Raw genomic sequence first — 23,989 nt, 5'->3', positions numbered from 1 at the left:
CAAGGAAACAGGAAACACCAGTGGCGATTAGGTGGATGGAGGTGAACGCTGGGAAATGATGATGACAAAGTGTTAGTAAAGGTTCAGCATACATTATCCCATTCAATTTGGATAAAAAATCTTCCCACACCAATATCTTTTTTATAGATCCCATATTTTTCCCCACTCTTGTTTGATGGCATGACTGAACTAGATTGAGACAGATTTCAAATAGGCAGTGGTGTTTCAAGGCCTTACAGTTAAAGAATAGCCTCATAGATTTTTAAGTCTGTCCTGAAACAATAGACAGGTGTCCTCACCTGAGACAGCTTTTACTTACTATAATAATTTCTGCTGTTCATGCAGACCATTAGGAGGTCCCTCTCTAAAGTAGTTTGTCCCCCATTTAACACTCACAACTTAGAGCTGTGGAAGCTCCTGCTGGAGCTATTTTGTAACAGAGTTAGTTCAAAGACATCATGCAAGGCTGCTCCCAGTGACTTTGTTGAATTTTAAGTGTACAAGGTTTGTATTTAACTATAAGACTGTGGGGTCACTGGAGGAATGTAACTCTGCTATACGCTGATGTTTCTCTAGAAACTTAACGAGTGAACTCTGAGAAGTTTGCTCAGCTCATATCACCTTAGACTTAAAGATGTAGTAAGCAAGCCTGAAGAAAGATTGTTATTTGTCTAATTAGCTTATTTAGATAGATAGTATGTGCCAGATTGACCATCTCTTCCTCCCCTGCCTCCCATATCCCCTCTTAGTGGAGTGCATGTTAAGTTACACAAACCTAAAATGAATTAAACATATGTTTCAGTTAAAATAATGAGAAGTTGGTTGCACTAAGTCCTTGCATTGTATTTTACAATACAAATTTACTGCACATGTATGGAAAGGAGTTCTTTAAGCAGACTAGAAAGTCTAATAATCTAATTGTATAATAGTGCTTGTGGTGTCCTCAGCTGTCTGTGTGTCCCCAAGGAAGTATCAAGGCCTATCTGCTGAACAATGCGTCTGAGTAAACTGAGACTGTTGAGGTTGTACAAGGACACTATCAGAGTTGTCTTAAGTTCAAACATATCTTCTCTCTGAGAAGACTCCAAAGTACTACATAGACTACTGTTGAACTTTTTTCCTCATTTAGGTCTTGCAGTCATTTTTAGCTTGTGTTGTCCTTTGTGTTATCTGCTTTTTCGAGCACAGCTGTAGTGGCTTGTAGTGTAATTTTGAGGTCATTAAAAATAAGTCTTCTGTTTATATATGCCTGCTTCTATGCTTGTTTCTTGGTACATGAAGCAAAAATATTTTCTTCTTCCTTATGACCTGATGTAAGAAATTTACCCAGAACAAAATAATAGACATGAAAATGCACATATAATGCATGAAAGCACACACCATGGACGGATATCTGTGGAATCATAAAGGGGAATAAAACAGTACATGCACACAGAGATGAAGAGGAGGCAGCTGTTAATCTACTTACCTCCACAGTGTTGGTCCTTATCAAAACCAGATGCAGGGAGAATGACTGCAGAGGAGGGAAAACACACGGTCAGACACACACATGCATGCACACGAACATGCACACAAACGCACACTCCCTGGAGAAAGAGACTTCAGAACACAATAACCAACGACTGTGACATCAGGGGAGTTGACACATGCAGAAACAGAAATAGCGAATGAGAAATTGAAATGCCTCCTCAATGTTGAGTAAATGGTCCATAGAGATTTTTTGAATTCTAAAACTTCCTCAAGAAAAATGAACTGTTGAGTGAAAAAAAAAAAGCCTTCTTTTCTCCATCAGAATGAAATGGTCCAGTTTCTTTTTACAGATTTCCTGTCAGGACAATAATTTACAGGTACAACACGTCCAGTCCTTCTGCTGCCTCTTCAGAAGAATAGGGGAGCAAGGAAGGGCTGGTTTATGTGTGTGTGTGCGTGTGTGTCTGTATGTGTGTGTGAACAGTTTTAATTGCAGTACCACATTTCCTGATGATTTTTTTTAGCTAATTTTTCAGCTTCCTCACAGCTGCCTCCCCTCTGCAAGTGACCTTAACAAATCCATCCATTGCCTCATTGAAATTTGAAATAAAATTGGATGTGATTCGGTGTTGTGACAACCCATTAATATTAATCGCCTTCGTCTGGACTCATTAGGGATTCTGACCTGGAGAGGCCTGTGCTGGCAGGCCATGAAAGATCATTTCAGAAGAACTTTCCGAGATCGACATCAGCATAACAAGGTGTGCCGAGCCAGCAGGGTCAGCAGCTAACTTATTGGATTCACATGGACTTATTATGGTTAATTAACAGAAACAGATGAGTTTAGAGCACAAGGTGAATGTCCGATACAAACACACAAATAAGGCACATTTGTGTAATATCACGGTTTTCCCACCACGGAAAGGCTTAGGTGCAGTGTCTGAGGGTTTGTGGGAATTTCTTAAGCTAAATTAACATAAGTAAGCATTTAGGTCATTATCAAATGAATATAAAAAAAATAAAACTGACAGCTCCATGCGCTAACAAATACAGAAAAGTGGCTTTATCTCAAACAAGAAGAAAAGTTGGCAACAGGAACAACCTGCCAATCAACAATCAGCATTTGGATGAAAGTTTGTGCTATTAGTAATCTAATCTAAGCTAATCAAACGGAAGATTTGATCTTTCTCTGTACCTTCAACTCTGAGCAAGTTATAAACAAGGCCATCAGTGAGATATATTTCAATAAGGATTAAATAAACTTTTTTGTCAGGGAGTAATTATTGTTGATGTTAACAATGGAGATGGCTATTAGCAGAGAAAAGATCTAACTAGCCATCGATCTGCTCAATAATTTTCTTCTGCTTAACTGTCGTTGAGTCGTGGTGGCAGAAGGCCAAGTAGGGCATTTTAAATGTCCCTATAATCTCATTATTCTGGTTACAACCCAGATTTCATGACTACAGTTACGGGTCGGAGCATAGATCAGCTGGTAAACAGACAGCTTTCCCTTCCTGCTCAGCTGTGTCTTCACCAAGAACAAGCCAGTACAACACTCGCATTACCGCTGATGCTGCACTAATCCATCCGACCAGGGGCGGCTGGTCAATAGAGGGCGCTAGGGTGCCGCCCCCTCTGTCTCAGTTCATGTAGAGTCACAGCCCTTCCTTTAATAAAACGTTTTTAAAATTATATTAACATGTATATCCTATGTTTTTAACAAGCAAAATGGGTAATAGAGCCTGTAGAGAGTTAACTAAAATCGATAATTTGTCAATAAAAATTCAGATTAGAAATGTGCCGACATTGTCTACAGTTACTAATAGTGGACATATATCCGGCCCGGGCGCACTCATCTTACCCCATTGACTCTCGTTATAACTTTGACATGCGCAGTTCGTTCCTCTTCCAATACAAGAGATAGGAGACAGCGGGGCGCAGGGTGACCGCGCCCCGCTTGTCTCCCTCTGATCGCTTTACACACTACCGGCCATGGGGTGGCAGAGAGCCAGCGGTTTGTTCATCCGCTTGCCTTTAATTAAAAACCGCCCAAGCGAGTGACGTTCAGCCAGAGCATAGGAGTAATTAGCAAGCAAGATTATCAACGAGTCATAGAGAGAGCCAAAAAAAGGAGAAAATGGAGAGAGAAAATTCAGTGAAGTCACTGAAAACAACGCCGTTCGAGAGGAGAACACAGCAGGAGAAACTGAGAGTGAAGGAGCAGTATGGCGGATTTAAAGCATTTTTCCGAGAAACTAAGAAGGCAATGAGCAAGCGAGGAGCCACATGGAAAATGCTAAGTGTCTGGGCATGTTTGGGAGAGCTAACATAGCAGCTCAGCTTGATGATGGCTACAGGAATAGACATCCGTAAACATAACGAGGAGGTCGACAAAAAATAGGCATGTGCTGTCTAAACTGCATTAAAGGCATTATGGAGGATGTTTTTGTTGTTTATTTGTCTGATTCCCATAAAATGAATATACTGACCTTTAGTGGACTTGTATGTATGGTTTCTAAAAGAATAAAAAAAAAAAATAAATAAAATAACTGTGGACATGGCAGGACCTGACAAACATCAGCCAATCAACGCTCTCAGACCGAGGCGTTTGCTTTGCTCCCTTTCTTGTCAATCAAAATCTTCTGGCTCAGGCCTAGTTACGTAGAATTACGTACGCCTTGGACTTACCTGTTTCGTTAGTGTCTACAGATACAACCGTACCCGTAGCCTGTGGCCTACGGATCGTACCTCTAGCATCAACCTACGTGTTTTGTATATGTGTTGCTTTGGTATAGCTTCGTAGATAGCTGGCGACTTGTTTTGCTCATCTTTTTTGACATAATGGCAGATAAAGATCAGGGGGACCCAGCCGTAAAAGAAAGTCATATTTTGAGGTCAGAGAAAATAAAAGACAACTGGATCGCGAGAATGCAAAACAAAAAGTGATTATTGGCGAGTCATTTGGGCGATGGCATCAAGCTCAAGCAACAAATGGACCTGAAGACAGATGCCTTGGTTGCTAAATTCCTTCTGGACAGGTTAAAATGTATTATTGTATTATACTGCGGCTGTAGGCAACTTTATGAGTCCACGCAAGTTTGTGGAGGGGGGCGTTTCTTCGTAAATGTTTAAGAGGGGGGAGGTTAGAGGGGGGTGAGGGAGAGGGTTGTAATGTGCGCACTGCTACGTTCAAAAGTCGTAGGAAATTAAATCTCCCTCTAATGCCTTTAGGTTTTGTGGTGCCTTTGAGCTCGCCCTGAGAGGCCATGATGGAAGTGAAAGCTCCGAAAATCCGGGTGTTTTTCAAGAGGGGCTGGTGGATTTTGTAGCATTACAAGATGCAGCTGTCCATGAGCACCTTCAGACTGCCACTGTGTTTAAAGGGACATCCAAAACAGTGCAGAATGAACTCCTTGACTGCATGCTGGCGGTTTTGAGAGAGTCCATTATTGAGGAAGTTCAGTGTGCAGACTTCATATCCATCCAGGCTGATGAAACAATGGACATCTCCACCCAGTGTCAGCTTGTTCTTGTGATCCGCTACATCGACAAAATGAATGAAGTGCAGGAGATATTTTTGAGTTCATACCTCTGCAATCTGCCACAGCTGAGTCCATTGCCACAGCACTTTTGGAGAGGCTGAGCCTCATTCTCCCTGATGACCAGAAGAGCAAGCTCATCTCCCAGGCCTATGATGGTGTGAGTGTCATGAGAGGAGCCACAGGTGGTGTACAAAGAAAGTGAGCGATGTGTATGCGAATGCACTCTATGTCCACTGCTATGCTCACCAGCTCAACATTATCATGCAGCAGGTGACATCCCGTATCCCAAAGTTTGGTCAGTTCTTCTCTGACCTAGCTGGATTCTCAGGATTTTTTTCAAGATCCCCCAAGAGAACCAGTGTGCCTTGACAGAGTGGTGGCACACAGGCTTCCAAGAGCAAGCAAGTAAGGTGGAACTTCCACAGCCGTGCTGTCAATACTATGTTTGAGCACAAAGACGACCTCCTTCAGTGCTTCGAAACCATCAGGGACTCAGGTGACTTGATCTACACTGTCCGTGAAGCCGGAAGTTTTGTGAGACTCCTGGAGGATGCTACCTTCTGCTTATTCCTGGAGCTTTTCCACCGCATCATGCCCTCATGTGGACATGCTCTACAGCCAATCCAGAAGAGGTCCATCGATTCGGTCTTTGTCCACAGAGTGACGCAGCATTTCACCGAACAACGTGCAGATGATCAGGTAAATACATTTGTATGTAATCATATTAAACCCTTATGCATCCTCTCACAAAAAGTGTCATACGCAGTTACTATGGGACAAAAATGTCCAAGTCAAAAACTGTAATAAAAATTATATAATAATATCATTTTCCTCTTACATAGTTAGATTTTTAAACCATCAGTCCAGATAATAAAGTTTTGATTGAACTGATCATTTTCAGAGTATTAACATTTTCTTTATTACCTTTAATTCCCAGTTCATTTACATTATATCACTATTGTTTATTGTGAAAAAAATAAAATAAACTGAGTTTTACCCAACACTTAATGCTGAAGGAAATATTTAAAACTAATGCAGTCTTGGATGTATTAGTGATGAGTAACAATGATTGATTTTGACAATGATTTTGTTTCCATCATTATTTATTTGTGGATAATTTGTGTGAAATGAAAAACTCACACTCAGTCATGTGCGCATCACATGACTGTAATAAAAAAACTTCTGATTAATGTTAACCATAATAAGTCATTATTTATGATACTTAATGTGCTTAATTTCTTTCTGTTTCCTGGCAACTAAAGTTTATTTTTTTCTCTTCTGGTGGCTGGTCAGAGACTCCTCCCTACTGTCAGTGAAGAACATCACCAGCTGTGGTGCCTCAGCAGCAGCTGGCCAAGAAGCGCCGCACACTGGGACCAGATGAACTACAGAGGATAGCTACAGAGGTGAGATGAAAGCTGAGGCTACGGTAACTTAGTATCCTACGATATGTCTGTGACTGTTGTCCTTCCTGTTGTTATTCCTTTCTATATATATGTGGACGTCGTCTCTCCCTGAAGTTGATGAGTGGTGACCTGAACAATCAAAACTTTTCTCACCACTCATCAGGACACACAGCTTCATAAAATAAATCTAATATCAACTGGCAGCAGTTCCTCCTGGCCTTAGCAATCTGAACATCATGGCTCCATGTAGCGCTGATAAACCTGCTGGACAAACTGCCACATGTAGATAGCAGGGCGTTTATGAAACACAGAATTCAACTGCACAACAGCTGCTAGTGCATACACATATGTCAGCAACAATAATTGATTATCTGTGTTGAATTAACACTGGTATTCAAGGCTGAAGTCTGTTATTTCCTCTGTAAAGTAACATGTTTGAAACCTGGTAAATTAAAGAGGGACATGAGGGTGTCCACAACCATATTCCCAAACCTCCAATTTCTCCAATAAAGTATATGCTATTCTGTTGTAGATAAACATTTTCCAAATAAGATTCAATAATATGGACATGACCTGAGTGTGTTGTATGGTCTTTTACAGTGTTATAATCATAGTAAGCTGTTATGTGAACAATTGGACAAGACACTTTTATGTAGGTTCTGTGATATAATGTGTGTCTTTCTTTATAGGTTTGTGACACAATCCTGGGCCATGCAAAAGAGAGGTTTGCCTTCACCAAACACCTAATCAGTGCTACACTGCTTCAAGGAGACAGATTCCAGGAGTACGACAGCCAGTTCCCTGAAGCAGCGCTCAACACCACCATGGAGGCCTATCCAATGCTGAACAAGGGCAAGCTGAAAACTGAACTGTCGCTCATCTTCAAGCAACACAGACTTCAGGAGTTGCAATGGTGCTGTGGCTCTCTACCAGCTCTTCATGAACAACAATCTTCAGGACACCTTCTCAGAGACTGTGTCTCTCCTGAAGATCCTCATCACGACTCCAGTGACGACAGTTGAATCTGAGAGGTGCTTCTCAACACTAAAAGAATCAAGACCTTCCTCAGGAACACGATGTCGCAGGATTGTCTTAATGCACTGGCCCATGCTCTCTATGGAAAAAGAAACTTGTCAGGGAGACCCCAGATTTTAACCATAGAGTCATTGAGAAATTTGCATGTCTCAAAGACAGAAGAGGCAAAACTTGCATACAAAAAATAACACAGATGTAGAGGTGCTGGCTTTAATCTCTAAAATGTGAGGACTTTACTTTTTTTGTCATTTAATAATGTAAATAGAAATGTTAGTTGACACAAGTGGCACTTTAGATTGAAAGCCTGTTGATTTCATATGTTCTGAAATCTGAGGAATTACTGTTTTTCTTTATTTTCATTGTAATTATTTAATGTTAGTTGACAGAAGCACTTTGGGCTTAAAGCCTAAGATAAATAAGATAGGTTTTATTTGCACCATGGCAGTTATTACCATACGTTATAATGCCAATGGTTTCCAGTATTTTTTTTTTCAGGCAAAGTGACAAATTTTTATTCTTAGATCCTTAATATGCAGATTTGCCTGTTTCTTCATTGTCATTAAGGTTGCTTATGTAAAGTTAAGCTCACAGAAGCACTGGTCTGCTTTAAGACCTATATAGTTGGTTTTTTTTTTTAACAAAATGCCCAATGTTATTGGTTTTCAAGGTATGGATTCTGTTTTTGTTGGAGTATGTAATATAAATATGTTCGTTCCAAAGATTTTGCTAGACAAAGAAGGCACTTGGCACTCTTGAAGCATGGAAAAATGAATGTTTCTTTTTTTTTAATTTTGAAGTAAAATTAGATTTGCATATTAAACATTCTTAATTTGTTTAATTATAGAAAAGGAGAGTTGATATTAAGGGTTTGTGTGTACCAATTACACCTTCTGGGAGGCAATCATATCAAACACTGGGGAGATAAATTCCAAATTACTAGCTGGTAACATTTATGTGCATTTAATTGTCTATTTGACTCAGCAGTAGTGCTTAGGTGTACCCTCGTAGTGGTGCATAGTAATAGCACATCAAATGGCTGTGAACACAATTTACATCAATTCTTGTATTCCGGTGTTGCCGAATCTGCTATTTGGTTTGGTAAATTAAGTGTGCCCCCCACAAGAGAAAAATTCACCAGCTGCCACTGCATCCGTCCAACTCGCATTCCATTTCCCATCACTCGTGAACATGACTGTGAGCTACTTGAACTGCATCGCTTGTGACAGCAACTCATCCCCACGAGATGAGGTTGCATTACATAAAACAAATGTGACATCTTTTACAAGTGAAGACATTAATTACAGAACACTTAAATATAATTTACACAATTACATTAGCCAGGGAAGCTTGTAGACATACCTAAACTGGATATGTAGCATGTAACAGGGCTTGCTAACCAAGCAAAGTTAGGCTAGGTTCATATATAATGTTTTTTCTGATTAGAAAAACCCAACCATCTGCTAGTAAAAATGTTTTTTTTGTGCAACACAAAAGGGCAGTTTCAGAATGCACTTTAAAGGTATCCTCTGTTACCATAACTTAAATTAATCTAAAGCTACCATTAAGTGGCAGGTTAGTTTTGTTTGCGAAAAGCAAAACAAAACAAAAAAAGACACAACCAGAACCTCTCAATGCAACATGTCAAGTCTTTGTCTGTATAAAAGTTAAGATAATACAGAAATATGTTCATTAAATCTCAAACATTATATTCCGTGAAATTACCTTTTGACTCCAAGTACAATAATTGTTGCCAGCTCTCTCAATAATAATGGCAAAAAACTTGACAAAAAACTATTCCTCCGACGCCAAAACCCATCAGAACTCAGACAACACTTTAGCTCTGAAACTTTGGAAAAGTCTGTATATGGATATTTGTGAATGAGGATGGGATAATGACAAACTGTGATGGCGCTGGATGAGTATGAAACTGTGTACATATTTGTTGATGGACAGATGAACTTGGTTCAAAATGATAGCTGCTTTAGAATTATGCAGCCTGGAAAGATTTGGCTAAAACAGATTTAGAAAAGGATTGTGTGAAGCCTCCTCCAAAATTAGATGATGCGACCTTGAACACACCAAAGCCAGTGAGTCTGAATATACCAAATGAAATCTATCTCATGTTATTTTCTTCTTTTTTGCCTGGTTAAATCATCATAGCAAACATTTGTGCGCTAATTTATTAACATTACTTGATATGCTGAAACAGTTGAAAATAACTAATTTTTTTTAAGTTCAGTGGAATTGGTGTTGTCACGATATGACCTTATGTTATCTTTCTAAAAATCTGTCATAATGTAAGATTTCAGAGCAAACAAAACACAGTAAGATTACAAGCAACTTAAAGATGCTGTTTTGGGCTTTAAAAAATTGAGATTTAGACAACAAACAAATATCTTGTGGTTAAGGATTATTGTGATTGCTTTTGAAAACAATCGCTGTTGTCTTCATCCTTCAACAATGACAGAGTACCTGTAATCCTTTCTGAAAAAACAAACAAGACTAAACCTCTAGAAAAAGGGTCAAAATGTGTATTCTTGCTTTCCACATTGCAAAAATAAGCTTACAAGTTTCTATTTAATGCAACCCAAAAGTATGAGAAAATATGTAAAAGTATCTAATTTAGTTTGGTGTCATTTGGGGATACAAAATAAACACAAATTGTGTCCTTATAAATCCTAGCAAAAAAGACATTGCACTTAAGGAGCCTTTGAACAGCAGCTTGTTCCTCTAAAGACAAAGCTACGGGAAGCTGAACAGTTACACTGTGATCTGTAAGCCAACTGACTCACCAGGTATTTCATTGCAGTCTCTGCGCTGAGTGCTGTTCCCCACACAGGGGTTGTTTCCCTGAGCACCACACATACGACTCCTCATCTGCAAGCCTGAGTCATCACAGGCTGACCACAGTGACCAGGCCATCCAGCCACCTAAACACAGAAAAAAGAATAATCAATTTAAGCCCAGACAACCACAGGGCCTCATCAAACTAACACGGCCTGGAAACTAATGTGCCCACCCAGGCCGTCGCTACCGCGGCCACTAACCTTTCGGGCCAACCATACAGTACAACCCCAAACAGACCAGAATGTTTGTGATGTAAACAGGATTGGAAGAGTAAACCCATGACAGTTTGTTTAGTGCATAGTGGAGAATGTTTGTCTCCCGAGCCAAGCTTTAGTGCCGTTTGTCCACAGCAGGCGACCAAGCAGTAAACAAAGGCTTCTACCCAGAGGAAAGAGAAAATTCCCAACTCTCAGCTTTTGAACCATGCATTTGGTGCACTCTTTTGCTCTGTATTTAAAAGCACCGGAGTGGAGGAAGCACAAGCTTCTGCAATGAATGGCTGATGAAAAAGTTGGTTTGTTATTCAGCGTGCTCTCAAGTGTGCAGCTTTGGCAAAGAAAGCTTAGTTCGAGGCAGAGGACAGGCCTCTTTTTCCTTTGCTGTCAGTCTGGTACTCACAACAGGCTGCTTAGTCTCCACCATCTGTTCCCTTCTTTCTGCACAACCATCTAGACACACAAACACACCAACCACGTAATATGTGTTTAATAACCGTGCAATCACTACAACCCGATATAATTGCTTCATTTATTCCCATTTATTGTTGTCACCCAGACGACCCACATGATCGTACTGTTGAGTCAGGAGCAACAGGGACATCAAATATCCTTGTGACTGACAGCCACCTTGTCTCTAATTACACATGCAGCAAGAGTGGCAACACCAGGTGGACCCTAATATCTATCTGATGCTGCGCCTGTCAATAAATGAACAGACGAGGAGATAGATCCGGGCTGAAGAGGTTGTTAGCAGTCGACTGGTTCAGGGTTCATCTACGTCAAACAGGAAACCTTAACCTGATAAAAGATGCTGATTAGCATCTCAGCAAAGAGGAGGGAAGACAGAAAACCATTTACCTTTCTTTCTTTGTAATTACCAGGGAGGCTGACTGTAAGCGTTAAGCTCTTTGTGAATGACAGTTTGACTGATACAAATGAAAACCATTTGAGGAAAATGACTGTTAAGGGGAGGCCACCATTTAATTCAGGCAGGAATCATCTGTACTACAAGTCATCTGTCTAAACACACACGCACACACAATTACACTTTTTTGAAACAAGTACATGAACATCCCCGACACTGAATAACTGTCCAGGGTTATTTTTTGTTTTCCAGCGGAATAAAGAAAAGAAAAGATGAAAATCATATTGTGGCGACAAAACACTGAAGGCGGTTGATATTAAATCCTAGAATCAGAGTCAGGCTGAACCCTTATGAGTTCTGATGCTAGACTTTTTATCCTTCTGGATTAGCAGGCAGCTCTCTCATGAATATTTCAGTGTCCTTGTAAGAGAATTGAAGGAGGAAGTATTGAAGGCATTTTTGTACATGTCACATATCACATTTGGGGCAAACTAACCTTCAAAGTAAAGCAAAACATCAAAATATTTTTTTCTTCTTTGTATGTATGTTTATATACTTAGGCTATTTCACTTTATGACTTGAGATTTAAAGTGATGTTTTGTAAGGATTAGTTCATATAAATAATTGAAAAACATTTTCTCACTTACCTGAAATGGTATTTTTATGAGGTGGTGCTTGAAAGTTTGTGAACCCCTTAGAATTCTATATTTTTGCATAACTATGACCTAAAGCACAGTCAGATTTTCACACAGTACCTAAAAGTAAAAAAAAAAACAACTAAAGTTTTGTGGACACTAATAGGGCTGGAAAGTGTTGCAAAAATGTCTCTAAAAACAGTTTAGACTCCACTGATTCACAGTCGCATTACGTACGTACGTACATTACGTACAAAGGGAGGAAATTCATTGGTATCCTCCACAGGAGTGGATGACCAACTCCAAATATAAGGCCTGTAATACTGAAAAACTATAGTTTTCAGTGTCTCCTTATGGTAGACCCCTTTCTGCTTGCAAGCACTATCATAGTGCAGTGGCTTTCTGCTTGCAGCACTATCATAGTGCTGCAAGCAGAAAGCCACTGCTTTTTAAAAAGATCATTGCTGTCTGTCTGCAGTTTGCTAAATAGCATATGGACGAGCCAGACGACGACTGGAAATGTGTTGATGAGAAAATAGAACTTTCTGCTTTAAATGAGAGTTATTGTGTTTGGAAAAAGGAAAACATTGCACTCCAGCATAAAAACCTTATCCCATCTGTGAATCATGGTGGCAGTAGTATTATGGCTTGGATCTGTATAGCATCATCTGGACCAGTACAGCTTGATGGAACAATGAATTCTGAAATATAGCAGCAAATTATGAAGGAAAATGTCAGGACATCAGTCTGTGAACTGAATCTCGAAAGAAAGTGGGTCATGCAGCAAGACAACAACCTGAAGCACACGTCTTCTACTGAAGAATAAAGTTAACATTTTTAAATGGTCAAGTCAAAGTTTTGACCTTAATCTAACAGAAGTACTGTGGAAGGAGTTGAAGTGAGCAGTTCATGCAATTGAACCCACCAATATCCCAGAATTTAAGTAGTTTTGTGGGAAGGAATAAGCTAAAATCATTAAAGCTGATGCAGAGGACTGATCAACAGTGACCAGAAATTTCAGTTCATAAGAAATACTAAAAGTTCAGGTATTTTTGGTACTTACTGACATGTAATTTTTGATACTTTTTCTCAATAAATGACCAAGTATGATACTTCTGTCTCATTTGTTTAATTGCATCGTCTTATTTAAATGTAAAAATCTGATTATGTTTTGTTTTCCTTTAATATGTTCATGTTTATGTAGAAAATTCTCAAGGGTTGATCACCTTCAATAACCATTGCAGTTTTGTTTGTTTTTATCCTTGTTTAAGCTCACTACCTCTAACATGTTTACCTCTTCTCAGTTGAGGTAAAAGAAATGTATATTATTGTTTTTTTAGCATTGAAGTTAGAAAATTCTGGATGCTCCACAGAGCATTCAGCAGTTCACAGTTTTCATTACGTCTGAAAGACTTCTGAAGAAAAAGTCTGTGGACTCTGTGTTTTGTGGATTTCCTAGACCAAGGGGACCTCAAAGTGTTAACAGTATTTAAAGGTGTATTTTAAATTTCATGTAAGGTCATGGATCTGGAACAATTCTATCCAAGTTCACTGACTCAAACTGTTTACAGTAATTAAAGTTACACATCCGAATTTCATGCGAGTTCAGTTTGGAACAATTCCATCAAAGTTCACGAACACATAAAGGTTAAGAAAACCTAATTCTTTGCAAACCTTGCCAATGACATCATACTGCAGTAGCAGTAACATTTGCACAACACTGACAGACTCTTCTCCATCGCATATACAGTACATGATTCTTGTGATTGGTGCAGTGTGAATGCTAACAAACTTTCATGATGAATTTTGCAGTTTGATGATTAATTTATAGTTTCTGTTTCAAGATGTATCAACTTAGAAATCTTCTCAGCCTGGAGCAGCACAAACTGAATTCCATTACCGCAATGGCTTGAGCTTCCTTTGGTGGAAGTTTAAAATGTCACCTAATACACACCAGTCAGATTATACATCTGACTAGATGTATAAGGAAGTGACACCATGTGGAAGAAAAAGCAATGGAGGTGCATGGACATTTGTCAGGTATCCTTAAAGAAGATTCATAACCTAAAGACTCTAGTGTCAGGAATCCATATCGTGAAATTTGGACAAATGAAACTGTATAACTGGCTAATATTGTTAGTGGACAGAGAGAAATGATGGCTTTTAGTAATGTGAGGTTAAGTGATTCTTTAATGTCATTTTGCTTTGCACTAATTATCCTGTTAACAAATCCATTTTTGCACAAAAACCTGGCAGGGTCCAAAACGTTATTTGTTTGCTTTGTGTTAATTTCAGACACGCGCTGCACATGTTCAAGCATTGAAACTTCAGATGAATTATGTAAAATTTCCATATGCATAACAGAAGCGGATCTCTTTTTAAACTTTTCCAGAGAGGTTGCCATGATTGCTCAGAGCTCCAGCAGCACAGCAGGGAACAACACGGTGGGAGGAATGAGTTGTTTTCTCAGCATGGCTCTGTTTCTCTCTTCATATATCTAAGACCTGGTTTATTCATTAGGAAAAGATGAAAGACAATCTTTAGCGAAGAGGACTGTAGGGACATCTTGGTCTTTGGAATTCCAGACGAGATGACAAACTCAGATAAGAACACATTCTCTTAGGATGGGGGTCTAGAACCCACATCAAACTGTCATTTTGGACATTGGACAGGCCCAGAACTCTCTCCTCTTCCCACAGAAAAACACCATCAATGCCATGACTGAATTACAGCAAGACATTTGACTCTGGCAAAACAACCCCAGTTTCTGGAGACATGGGGACACATGTATTTCTTTGTTCCTGCCTTTGCAACAAAGGACACCCAGACCTCCTGCAGAGAGATGGAGTTCGCTGGAGAACTCTGACACCTTGGAAAACAACTTAAAAGACAATGTCTCTCACTTCTGCTGTGAATGCTTTGTTTGATCAACACCTTATTCGTGCTAAAACCCTTTTCTCCCCCCTCAAGAATGCCGCTCTTCCTCCCTCCAGGATCTGATAAGGGTCGTAAAATTTTATGACTCTCCTGGAGAACTCTTGGAGACTGGTACAAACCTTCTTTACCAGAAACAGAAAATCCTCAAAACTCCTGTTTCTGAGATATATTTTGTGTTTTTATGATTACCAAAGTTGTAGTGACATGTTGTTGTGCATTACTTCCAAAGATGACACCTCTACCTCTTATAGAACCAAAGTTACTAAATGTCTTGTTTAATCCAATTTCTTCCACAGTCCCACAGTGCCCCCTACCGACAGCAGACACAATAACACAACACAATAATGTCGGGGTGAATCCCAATTATTAATTGTGAATTCTTGTGGTATTCAGGTTGAAAAAGGTGAAACTCAAGATATTCCTTACCATATGTATGTCATGTTATCATATCTTCACTGTGACATATATTTTTAGTATCTAGAGCACATTCACATATAGTTTGTTGAATTAAATAATTCACATATTTGTTAGCCGGTATAATCAAGAATATGTTTACCTTTGATTGTGTTAAAGTATGTTTTAAGGATCATGGTGAGAGATAAACAGATCGCGTTTGCGCGTTTAATATATTTTAATCCACTCTTGACCATCTCTCGTCCCCCCCTCCCCTGAAGACAGGGGAGTGATCAGGTTACTAGTAAGAATCGCGCCAAAAGGATCATATCCACGCCTCCTTGCCGAACAAACTGATAAATATGGACCGCGCCTTTGTTCTTTCTCTTTTCCTCTTCTGAATTGCTGAGAAAAACGCCGCTGGCAATTCAATATTCTTATCTAAAGATGCATTCTATTCTTTATCTTCTGAAGCTTCTTTGTTCCAGAGTTGGGCCTCTGGTAACTAGTTATCCTTTCATTTTTGTAACTGAGAACAGATATTTTTGCTCACTTTCAACGCAAGCCGAATTCATTCTTTGTTTTACCCGTAATTTATGACAAGAACCAATTGGATCCCGTTTCACGATTTTTTTTGCAAGTTTTGCGGTGGCTCCAGTCAACATCCGTTCTTTTTACTCGGCTAACGCCTGCTAAAATAGAACGAGAGCCATCATTTTTAATCAAGTGACTTTTCATCAACCCAAGAAGAAGACTGGTACCCCAGCTCACTAACTCAGCTGACAACACCCGAGGTCTGCTGGCTCAGACCCCAGCGGTGCAACAAGAGCTTTTGTGGACAGGACGCCAACGGTTGCCATATCGACGATACGAAGCCAAATCCCGGAGCCAAATCCAGGCTCGTGGTAAAGGCGTCATCAAAAGTCGAATCTGTGTCCCGGTTAGGGTGACCACCTGTCCCGTTTAAGGCTGTTTTGTACCGCTATTTCAGTGTTTGTCCCACGTCACGCATATCAGGACAATGTCCTGCTTTTCCATTCATTGGCAAAAAAAAAATACAAACATGAAAATTAACCAGCCCAGAGCTGCAGAACTTCTGTAGATCTGCGCTGGCGGGGAGCATTTCATTTCGACCAATGGTTGCAGGAGACAACGATGACGTCCGTCCAATAGGCTGTGTTTTAGGGTACGTCCTGCGTCAAAATGTATACGCCCCAAACAAACACACAAGAGAGTCTGAGTGAGGAAAGTAGAACGGAAGAAGATGTAAATGAAATGATGAGTGGACCACAGTCAAAAAAGAGAAAGTTTTCTTTCAAAAAGGAATGGACGTCTTCACACAGCTGGGTAAGACCCACTGCCGAGCCTGACAAAGCCTTCTGTTCCCTATGCAACAGCAGTTTCTCCGTTGCTCATGGTGGGGAAAATGATGTCAAACAACATACTGGGCGCGACTCTAATCAAAAAAAGGTCCGACAGCAAGAGACATCTAAATCAATGCAGTCGTTTTTATTGAGCCCAAAGCACGACAGTTTATCTGATAAGGTAACAGCAGCTGAAGTTACCAGCGTGTATCACTCAGTGAAGCATGCACACTCATACCGGTCCACAGACTGCAGCAATAAGCTTGCCCATGTCATTTACCCGGACTCGGACATAGCCAAAAAAATTTCATGTGGCCGCACGAAGAGTGCTTGCATTGTAACACATGCCCTCGCCCCTTTGTCAGTTGAAAAATGTTTGAGTGAATTGACATCCCCCATTAACATACATGACAAGCCCCAGCTCACACCGTTTTTCTCGGTGGCCTCAGATGCCTCAAATCACGGCAGTGCCAAGCTTTTCCCACTGGCAGTAAGATATTGGACGCCAGAGCTGGGTCTACAAAACAAAGTTCTTGACTTTTATGAGGACAGCGAGGAGGCATCTGGATCCATTCACAAGCAAATAGCAAATAAACTAAAAGAGAATGGCCTCCAACTTGATATGATCTCTGCATACACAGCTAATAACGCTAGTGTTAACTATGGCAAGTACAATTCTGTTTATCAGAAGTTGAAAGCAGATAATGCCAAGATTGTCAAGGCCAACTGCATGGCTCACATAGTGCATAACTGTGCAAAGTATGCTGGAGACAGACTGGACATAGACATTGAAAGTGTAGTGAACAAGATTTTCAGTCATTTTTCTTCATCATCCAAGCGCACTGAGGGGCTGAAAAAAATCTTTGCATTTGTTGAAGAAAAATACCATGCCTTACTGAATCATGTGTCCACAAGATGGCTCAGTATATGGCCAGCTGTCACAAGGCTGCATACCTGCTGGCCTGCTGTGAAGACATACTTCTTATCTCTTGGAGGAGAGCAATGCCCAAAGGTGCTGTGGAAGCTGTTTAAGAAGGATCAAGACAGTGAGGGGCAACCAATTGAGTTACAGGCATATCTATCCTTCCTCCACAATGCACTGAAGATATTCCATGATGTTACCCTGCAGTTGGAAAGTGATGACAGGACAGTCTGTGAACTCTATGACATCATGTCCACACTTCAGCGAAAGCTCCAGCAGAGACAGGTGGACTCCTTCTTTGGAACAGAGACCAATGCACTTCTCCAGCAGTTTCCAGACAGTAAAGCAGCAGCAATCAAGGAGGATTGTTGCTCCTTCTATGATGCTGCACACAGCTACCTACAAAAATGGTATGACTTCTCAGACAGCAATTTTCACAAGCATGTGGCAGTCTTGGAACTGAAGAGGGAGTTCACATTTTCCCACCTCTGTGATGCAGTGAATGTCCTTCAAATACAGGATAAACTTGACATGGATGAACTATATGAGGAGTACTGTGTAACACTGCCACGCCAGCAGGAGATTGCTAAAGGAACAGTCCCTGTTGTGGAGAAATGGTCATTATTGCTCAAGGACACAAAGACACCAAATCTGGCTGCACTTGGATCCTTTCTATTCAGCATCCCTGTCACCAATGCATTTGTGGAAAGAGTGTTCTCCTTGATGACTGCAGCATGGAATGACCAAAGGAACCGGTGCTCTGTGGAGCTCATCAAGAGCGAAATTCAAGTAAAGAGCAACTTTGCCTATTGTTGCACAGAATTCTACAGCTATGCAGTGAAAGAGAAGACCTTACTGGAGGCTGTAAGGTCAAACAAAAAGTATAAATTCAAGAAGAACTAAGGTGAGAGTCATATATTTATGTATTTAAATGGTCAAATAAGCATGTTTTATTGTATATGTATCTAATAATGCTAATATTTGTTGGCTGTTGTTCCTTCTGCGTTTCAGAAATGTGCCCTCGAGCCTCTCCACAGTGCTGCAAGAAGCTGACCTACTGAGAGAAAAGACACAGACTTTTTCTTCTACCTTTTACATTATAGTTAAACATGGCTAAGCCCAAGCATGAGATTTTATGTTGATATATATATATATATATATATATATATATATATATATATATATATATATATATATATATATATATATTTTTTTTTTTTTTTTTGCACTGGCATTTTATTTAAGCCAAGATTTTCAAACAGTGCCCCAGTTGAATTCTGTCAGTATGGGGTATGTTGGAAGAGCATATAGGCCTGTTGGTTATTGGCCTGTATACTTGAAAGGCTTTATGTTCGGCCTTTTGAGTGCTTTTATAAGATGGATTAATGTTATTGTGTCAATATATGTTTTACTTAAGTAAGTAAAACACATTTGTTACTTAATTCTGTGTGATGTTTCCTGAAAATATATAGGCTATATATTAAATATTTTGTTTTACTGGTCTTGTGGTCTAAAGTGTGAAGTGTATGGTCAGGGTTTACAGATGGTTGCATCCATCCCGCCTTGTCCCTCCAAAACATGTCAGCTGTCCCACTTTTTGTCTTTTTGGAGGTGGTCACCCTAGTCCCGGTCCCGGAGACTCTGTTTGACAGTTCTATGAACAAGTAAGACCCGCTGAGCCTTCTCTGATCCTGATTTGGGGTTGATGTCACTAACTACTTGATTACCTAAATTCAGCTACTCCATTTATTCGGTTGTAGTCCAAATTATTATTTCATTGAGTCAGGTCGTGCTGATTTGAATCTGACCCACACACACACACACACACACACACACACACACACACACACACACACACACACACACACACACACACACACACACACACACACACACACACACACACACACACACACACACACACTCGTATTCACGCACGTAGATACACGTCACATTTCTCACTGTACATAGCGCCTGTATTGTTTGGTAGAATAGTAAATAAATGTTGCCATTCAGACCAATGCACCGTCTTGTGCGTTTCTGTGTGTGAGAACTGAGGTCAATTTCAACCGAGAATTCTAGACTTTCAGATATCAGACTGATTAACTGTATCTCAACAGGAATCTCCTTGAGATTCTGCATAAATTAATAATTTCCCTGGATAGCCAGGGTGGTGCCCCTTTTTATCTAACGAGAGCAAAATAACCACTTTAGTAGGTTCCCCACAGGACAGTGTAGAAATGACATGGTATGGGAGATGACTACCTGCCTGCAGGTGTAATAAAAGCACCTCAAGCAATGATGGTATGACAGAGGTCGATTTGAATTTATGTGTGGCCTTACCATCACAAGTGTGTGTGTTACACAGAGCCTCCTCGGTGTGGAGTCCTATGCAAATGTCTCCTCCATTGGCCGGTGCAGGGCTGTTACAGGAGCGAGTTCGCTGGTAGTGACCGCCACCACAACCCACAGAGCACTGAGACCAAGACGACCAGCAGGACCATGCACCTTTCACTGTAATACAAGCAAGCATTATATAATCTCCCACTGCTATTCTTAAAATGATCTCATATGTTGTTCGTAGTGGTACCCTATATCAGGTGTTTATTTTCAAGGAAGTCCTGGACTAATTTCAGCTCAATGTAGAGACCACAAGTATTAAATACCCTCAAGGGTCAATAATCTTTTACTGAATCTATTACTGAATCTAACACAAAATACTTCAATGATATAATTTTTCAGTAATATTTAAGACTGTGATCAATCTACATCTATTGCACTACACACAGTTTCATTCAGCTTTAGGAAATACAATTAAATGTAAATCTGCTACATTTTCAAACTGTTTTACAAGTGCAACTACACAATCTAACGTGGATGTTAAACTTTAGATTCATCACGTTGATCTTAATTTTTTTATTTCTGAGTGGTGTAATTCCTGTTTTTAATTAACATTGAATACATTTTCTCATTTCTTTCACATCTTATAAAACTCAGGTCCACTTTGTTTTAGACGTGTTTATGTAATTACACAGCATGTGCCTGCTACGTCTTATATTTAATTGGCAAAATAAAATCTTGAGACTTCACTGGTGTGATGCTTGACTTCCTTAAAACTTTACTCCCAGTAGACTCGTTAAGACTTGACACTTGTATGAAAAACATCATTGACTTGGGTTGCAGCTTATTGAATCCTTTAGCATTAGGAAAAATAGAGCAGCAGGTAAGTCTCTCAGAGGTGCATGTCTTTTATGTTTAACTATTTGTTCACTGAAAAAAGACTAAGAAAACATTTAATCGCCAATGTTTAAATACTTGGTGTTTGCTTAAAGACAACTTGACTCTGGAACAACTTAAACGTGCTCTAAAACAACAGCTCAGATGGCCTTTCTGTGTGTGCTTTGTATAATCTGTATGCAATTGTGGACACTACAGGACAGAAGCACCTGCTGAATATACCCCAAGGCAGCATGCAGAATATGTTTTATAGCCAACATAAACTTGACTTGTTGCACTAACTGGGCACCCTAATGTATTTTTAAATATTTAAACCTGGTGCAGACCTCAGACACAAGGCTGGATGCAGCTAAGCCACACAAAGGCTTCACCCGGCTTGTTAGAACCCAGCTGGTGGAGATGGCCTCAGAAGACAAACAAAAAAGAAAAATGGAGGTCCATAAAACTGTAAACACATTTTTTTCTGGTCTTCAGTCGTATTTGTGAGAACATTTTTCATATTAGACATTTACCATTCATGTTTGTTTTCCTGAGCACCATTTATGCACACATGGCATAGACACATTCTATGTTTAAGATATTTTCCTTCTTTCTGCAGACTGTACTTGACTTCCTGGTCTATAATTTCCTACTTTGTCTTCACTGTGTTCTGACTTACTGTGTCCTACACTGATTTACTCTTCCTATGGGAGCTGTTAATGTTTCATCTGATCTAATCAGATGAGCGTGACTGACTCATTGACTGGCTGGTTGACTGGCTGGTGTCTGTCTGACTGACAGAGAAAGGCAGTGTTGCCAGGTAACATCACAGTGCAGCAGAAAACTCTATTAGCTGAGTGGATTAGTGTGACACAGAGTAAAGCAGGCTGTGACCACTTAACTTTGACTAGCTCTCAGCCACAGCTCTGCCTGACTGTCTCTCCGACCAACTGACTGTTTACCCGGCTGAGTGGCTCAGCACCTGACTTACTGAGGGACTCACTGGCTACCCAACTGACATACAATTGTTATAGTTCTTACTTTCTGCTGACATCTTGTGTGGCTGATTTGTGTTCATTTACATAAAGAAATATAAAGGCGAAATGTGGGAAATGTGCCACTGTGTTTGTTTGGTTTGCCAAAAGCAGCAAAGTCTTGATATAATGAACCAGATTTGTTGGCAGAGCTGTAAACCAGAGACTTTAATGCAAGTCAAATGGGAAATTCTGGAACAATAAAAAATAAAGATATCAGGCTGGCTTTGCATAACCACACACCTTACATTTATACTTCAGACTTGACTTGGGTTTATCTTAAATACTGACACTGAGATTTATTTCATTTGACTTTAGACTAGACTTGGACAGACTTCAGACTTAAACTCTTATTAGTTTGTACTTGGATTGTCTGAAGACTAAGAATATGTTATTTTAATTTGTCACATAATGTGCTTTTTAGTGGAATTGTACAGTTTGCACCATTTGTATTCATTTTTCAGAGTTCAGTGAGTGCTAGTCAGTTAGCTCTGCCTACTCCTTTCTCCTGTTTGCCACCTGCAGGTTGGCCAAGTCACTGTTGTGACAGTCCTGGAAGTCCATTAGATGCTCCTCAAGTGAAAATCTTGTTCCATGGATGGACTTCAACCCCACCGTCCGGGACTGCAGCTGTTCATGGTAGCCCTTGTTCTGCTCACTGGGAGATCCACTGCACACTGGGGGTTCCAACAAGAAACAGGTGAAGAACTGGTTCATGTGCCACTTCGGAAAAACTCCCTGAAGCTTTCGAGCAGAACAAGTCCAACTGTGGTAACATAGCCAACAACTGTTGCCAGTTGCAGTCCAAGTTGGTGGAGTTGAGTTGGGATGAAAGTCTGTCTGGAGAGGCAGCTGAATGACATTGGGGATTGCATAGACGGTGACCATTCCAGTCGTCATTTCAGAAAATGAAAGACTGGACGAAACAGGGCTAGCTAGGTAGCAGTAACTGAACGTCAACGGGCATCAAAGAGGTGAAGATGCAAGGCACTACTTCCAGTCTAAACTTAAAGTCAGCATAAACAGGATGCAAAGATTTATTTGTGAAACCTTGTGTTCAGGTGACAAGCTTTGAATCCGGGTAACCATATGTGCAGTGAGTCATGTGGTCATTTGAATTTTCTTTCACACTCTTAACTGGGATTGGCGATTTCGATTCTACCCCCAAAGATGATCATATGATTTTTTCAGATATACAGTCCTGCTCAAGACTTGACTATGACTTAAGATGCTATTTCAGTTTACCTGGAGTGATGTTACACTTTGGTAGCAAGTTGTGCAAACTTGTTTTGATTGACCTGAGACTTGATACGCCTGGACTTGGTGTTGCTTTAAAATGTTTAACTGCATGAAGCTGATGTTAAATATTTTGCTAATGAATAAAGCGTTGCAACAAAAGCTATATGTGTAAGGCTTGATTAAAAACCATACCACACTGAAAACTGATTTCATTTCTTTTGAAAGCTTGTAATTGTATAAAAGCTACAGGTTTGTCTGTGGATACAGAGGCTTTCTTCTTCCTACATGCTGGAAACAGGAGTTTCAGAATACAAACTTTACTTTTTGAACAGCTTTTTTTTTTTTTTTTTTTTTAGGTCAGACATATGAAAGCCATAATTGAACTCGGGCTAACTGTGACTTACCGACTGACTCGCTGGCTGCCCACACAGACACCCGTTTCCACTGCACACACTCTAACACCTTATTCATTTTAATCTCTTCAGGAATCTATATTGCCTCCATCCTTCTCTCTAATTTTATCATCAATTACTATTTTGCACTCATTCCCTCTTTTGTCACTGGCCTTGTTTTTCTCACCTGCATGTCTACTGGGGACACGTGATGTGAGACTGGCTGTAAACGTGACACTAATAGCAAAGCACCTCCTCTCTGGCTACTTCCATTGGGAAGCAACCAAGGCCTCCTCGCCTGGGCTTTTTAAAGTTGCATGTGTCAATTGCTAAGTTGCAAAGGACTTTATGTGGATATCAACAACTGACATCCAAACACACTACAGGAATTTGATTAGCACTGCACCAACCAATCATAAATCATTAATTCATAAGGTACCAGTCATGAATACTTAATGCGATCTCCAAAGAGTA

At 40.0% G+C, this 23,989-nt stretch overlaps 1 protein-coding gene across 1 annotated transcript in view; it reads right to left on the bottom strand.

Moving 5' to 3' along the window:
- sema5ba (sema domain, seven thrombospondin repeats (type 1 and type 1-like), transmembrane domain (TM) and short cytoplasmic domain, (semaphorin) 5Ba) overlaps positions 1-23,989 on the bottom strand; it is a 393,180-nt gene that overhangs the window by 8,154 nt on the left and 361,037 nt on the right. The window contains 4 exon segments of the mRNA XM_051958892.1: positions 1-48; positions 1,469-1,513; positions 10,246-10,383; positions 19,978-20,148. Coding sequence (XP_051814852.1) covers positions 1-48; positions 1,469-1,513; positions 10,246-10,383; positions 19,978-20,148 — 402 coding nt within the window.

The sequence above is a fragment of the Acanthochromis polyacanthus genome, chromosome 14 (assembly GCF_021347895.1).
Source record: "Acanthochromis polyacanthus isolate Apoly-LR-REF ecotype Palm Island chromosome 14, KAUST_Apoly_ChrSc, whole genome shotgun sequence".
NCBI lineage: Eukaryota > Metazoa > Chordata > Actinopteri > Pomacentridae > Acanthochromis > Acanthochromis polyacanthus.
This window is presented reverse-complemented; position numbering and strand designations above follow the sequence as displayed.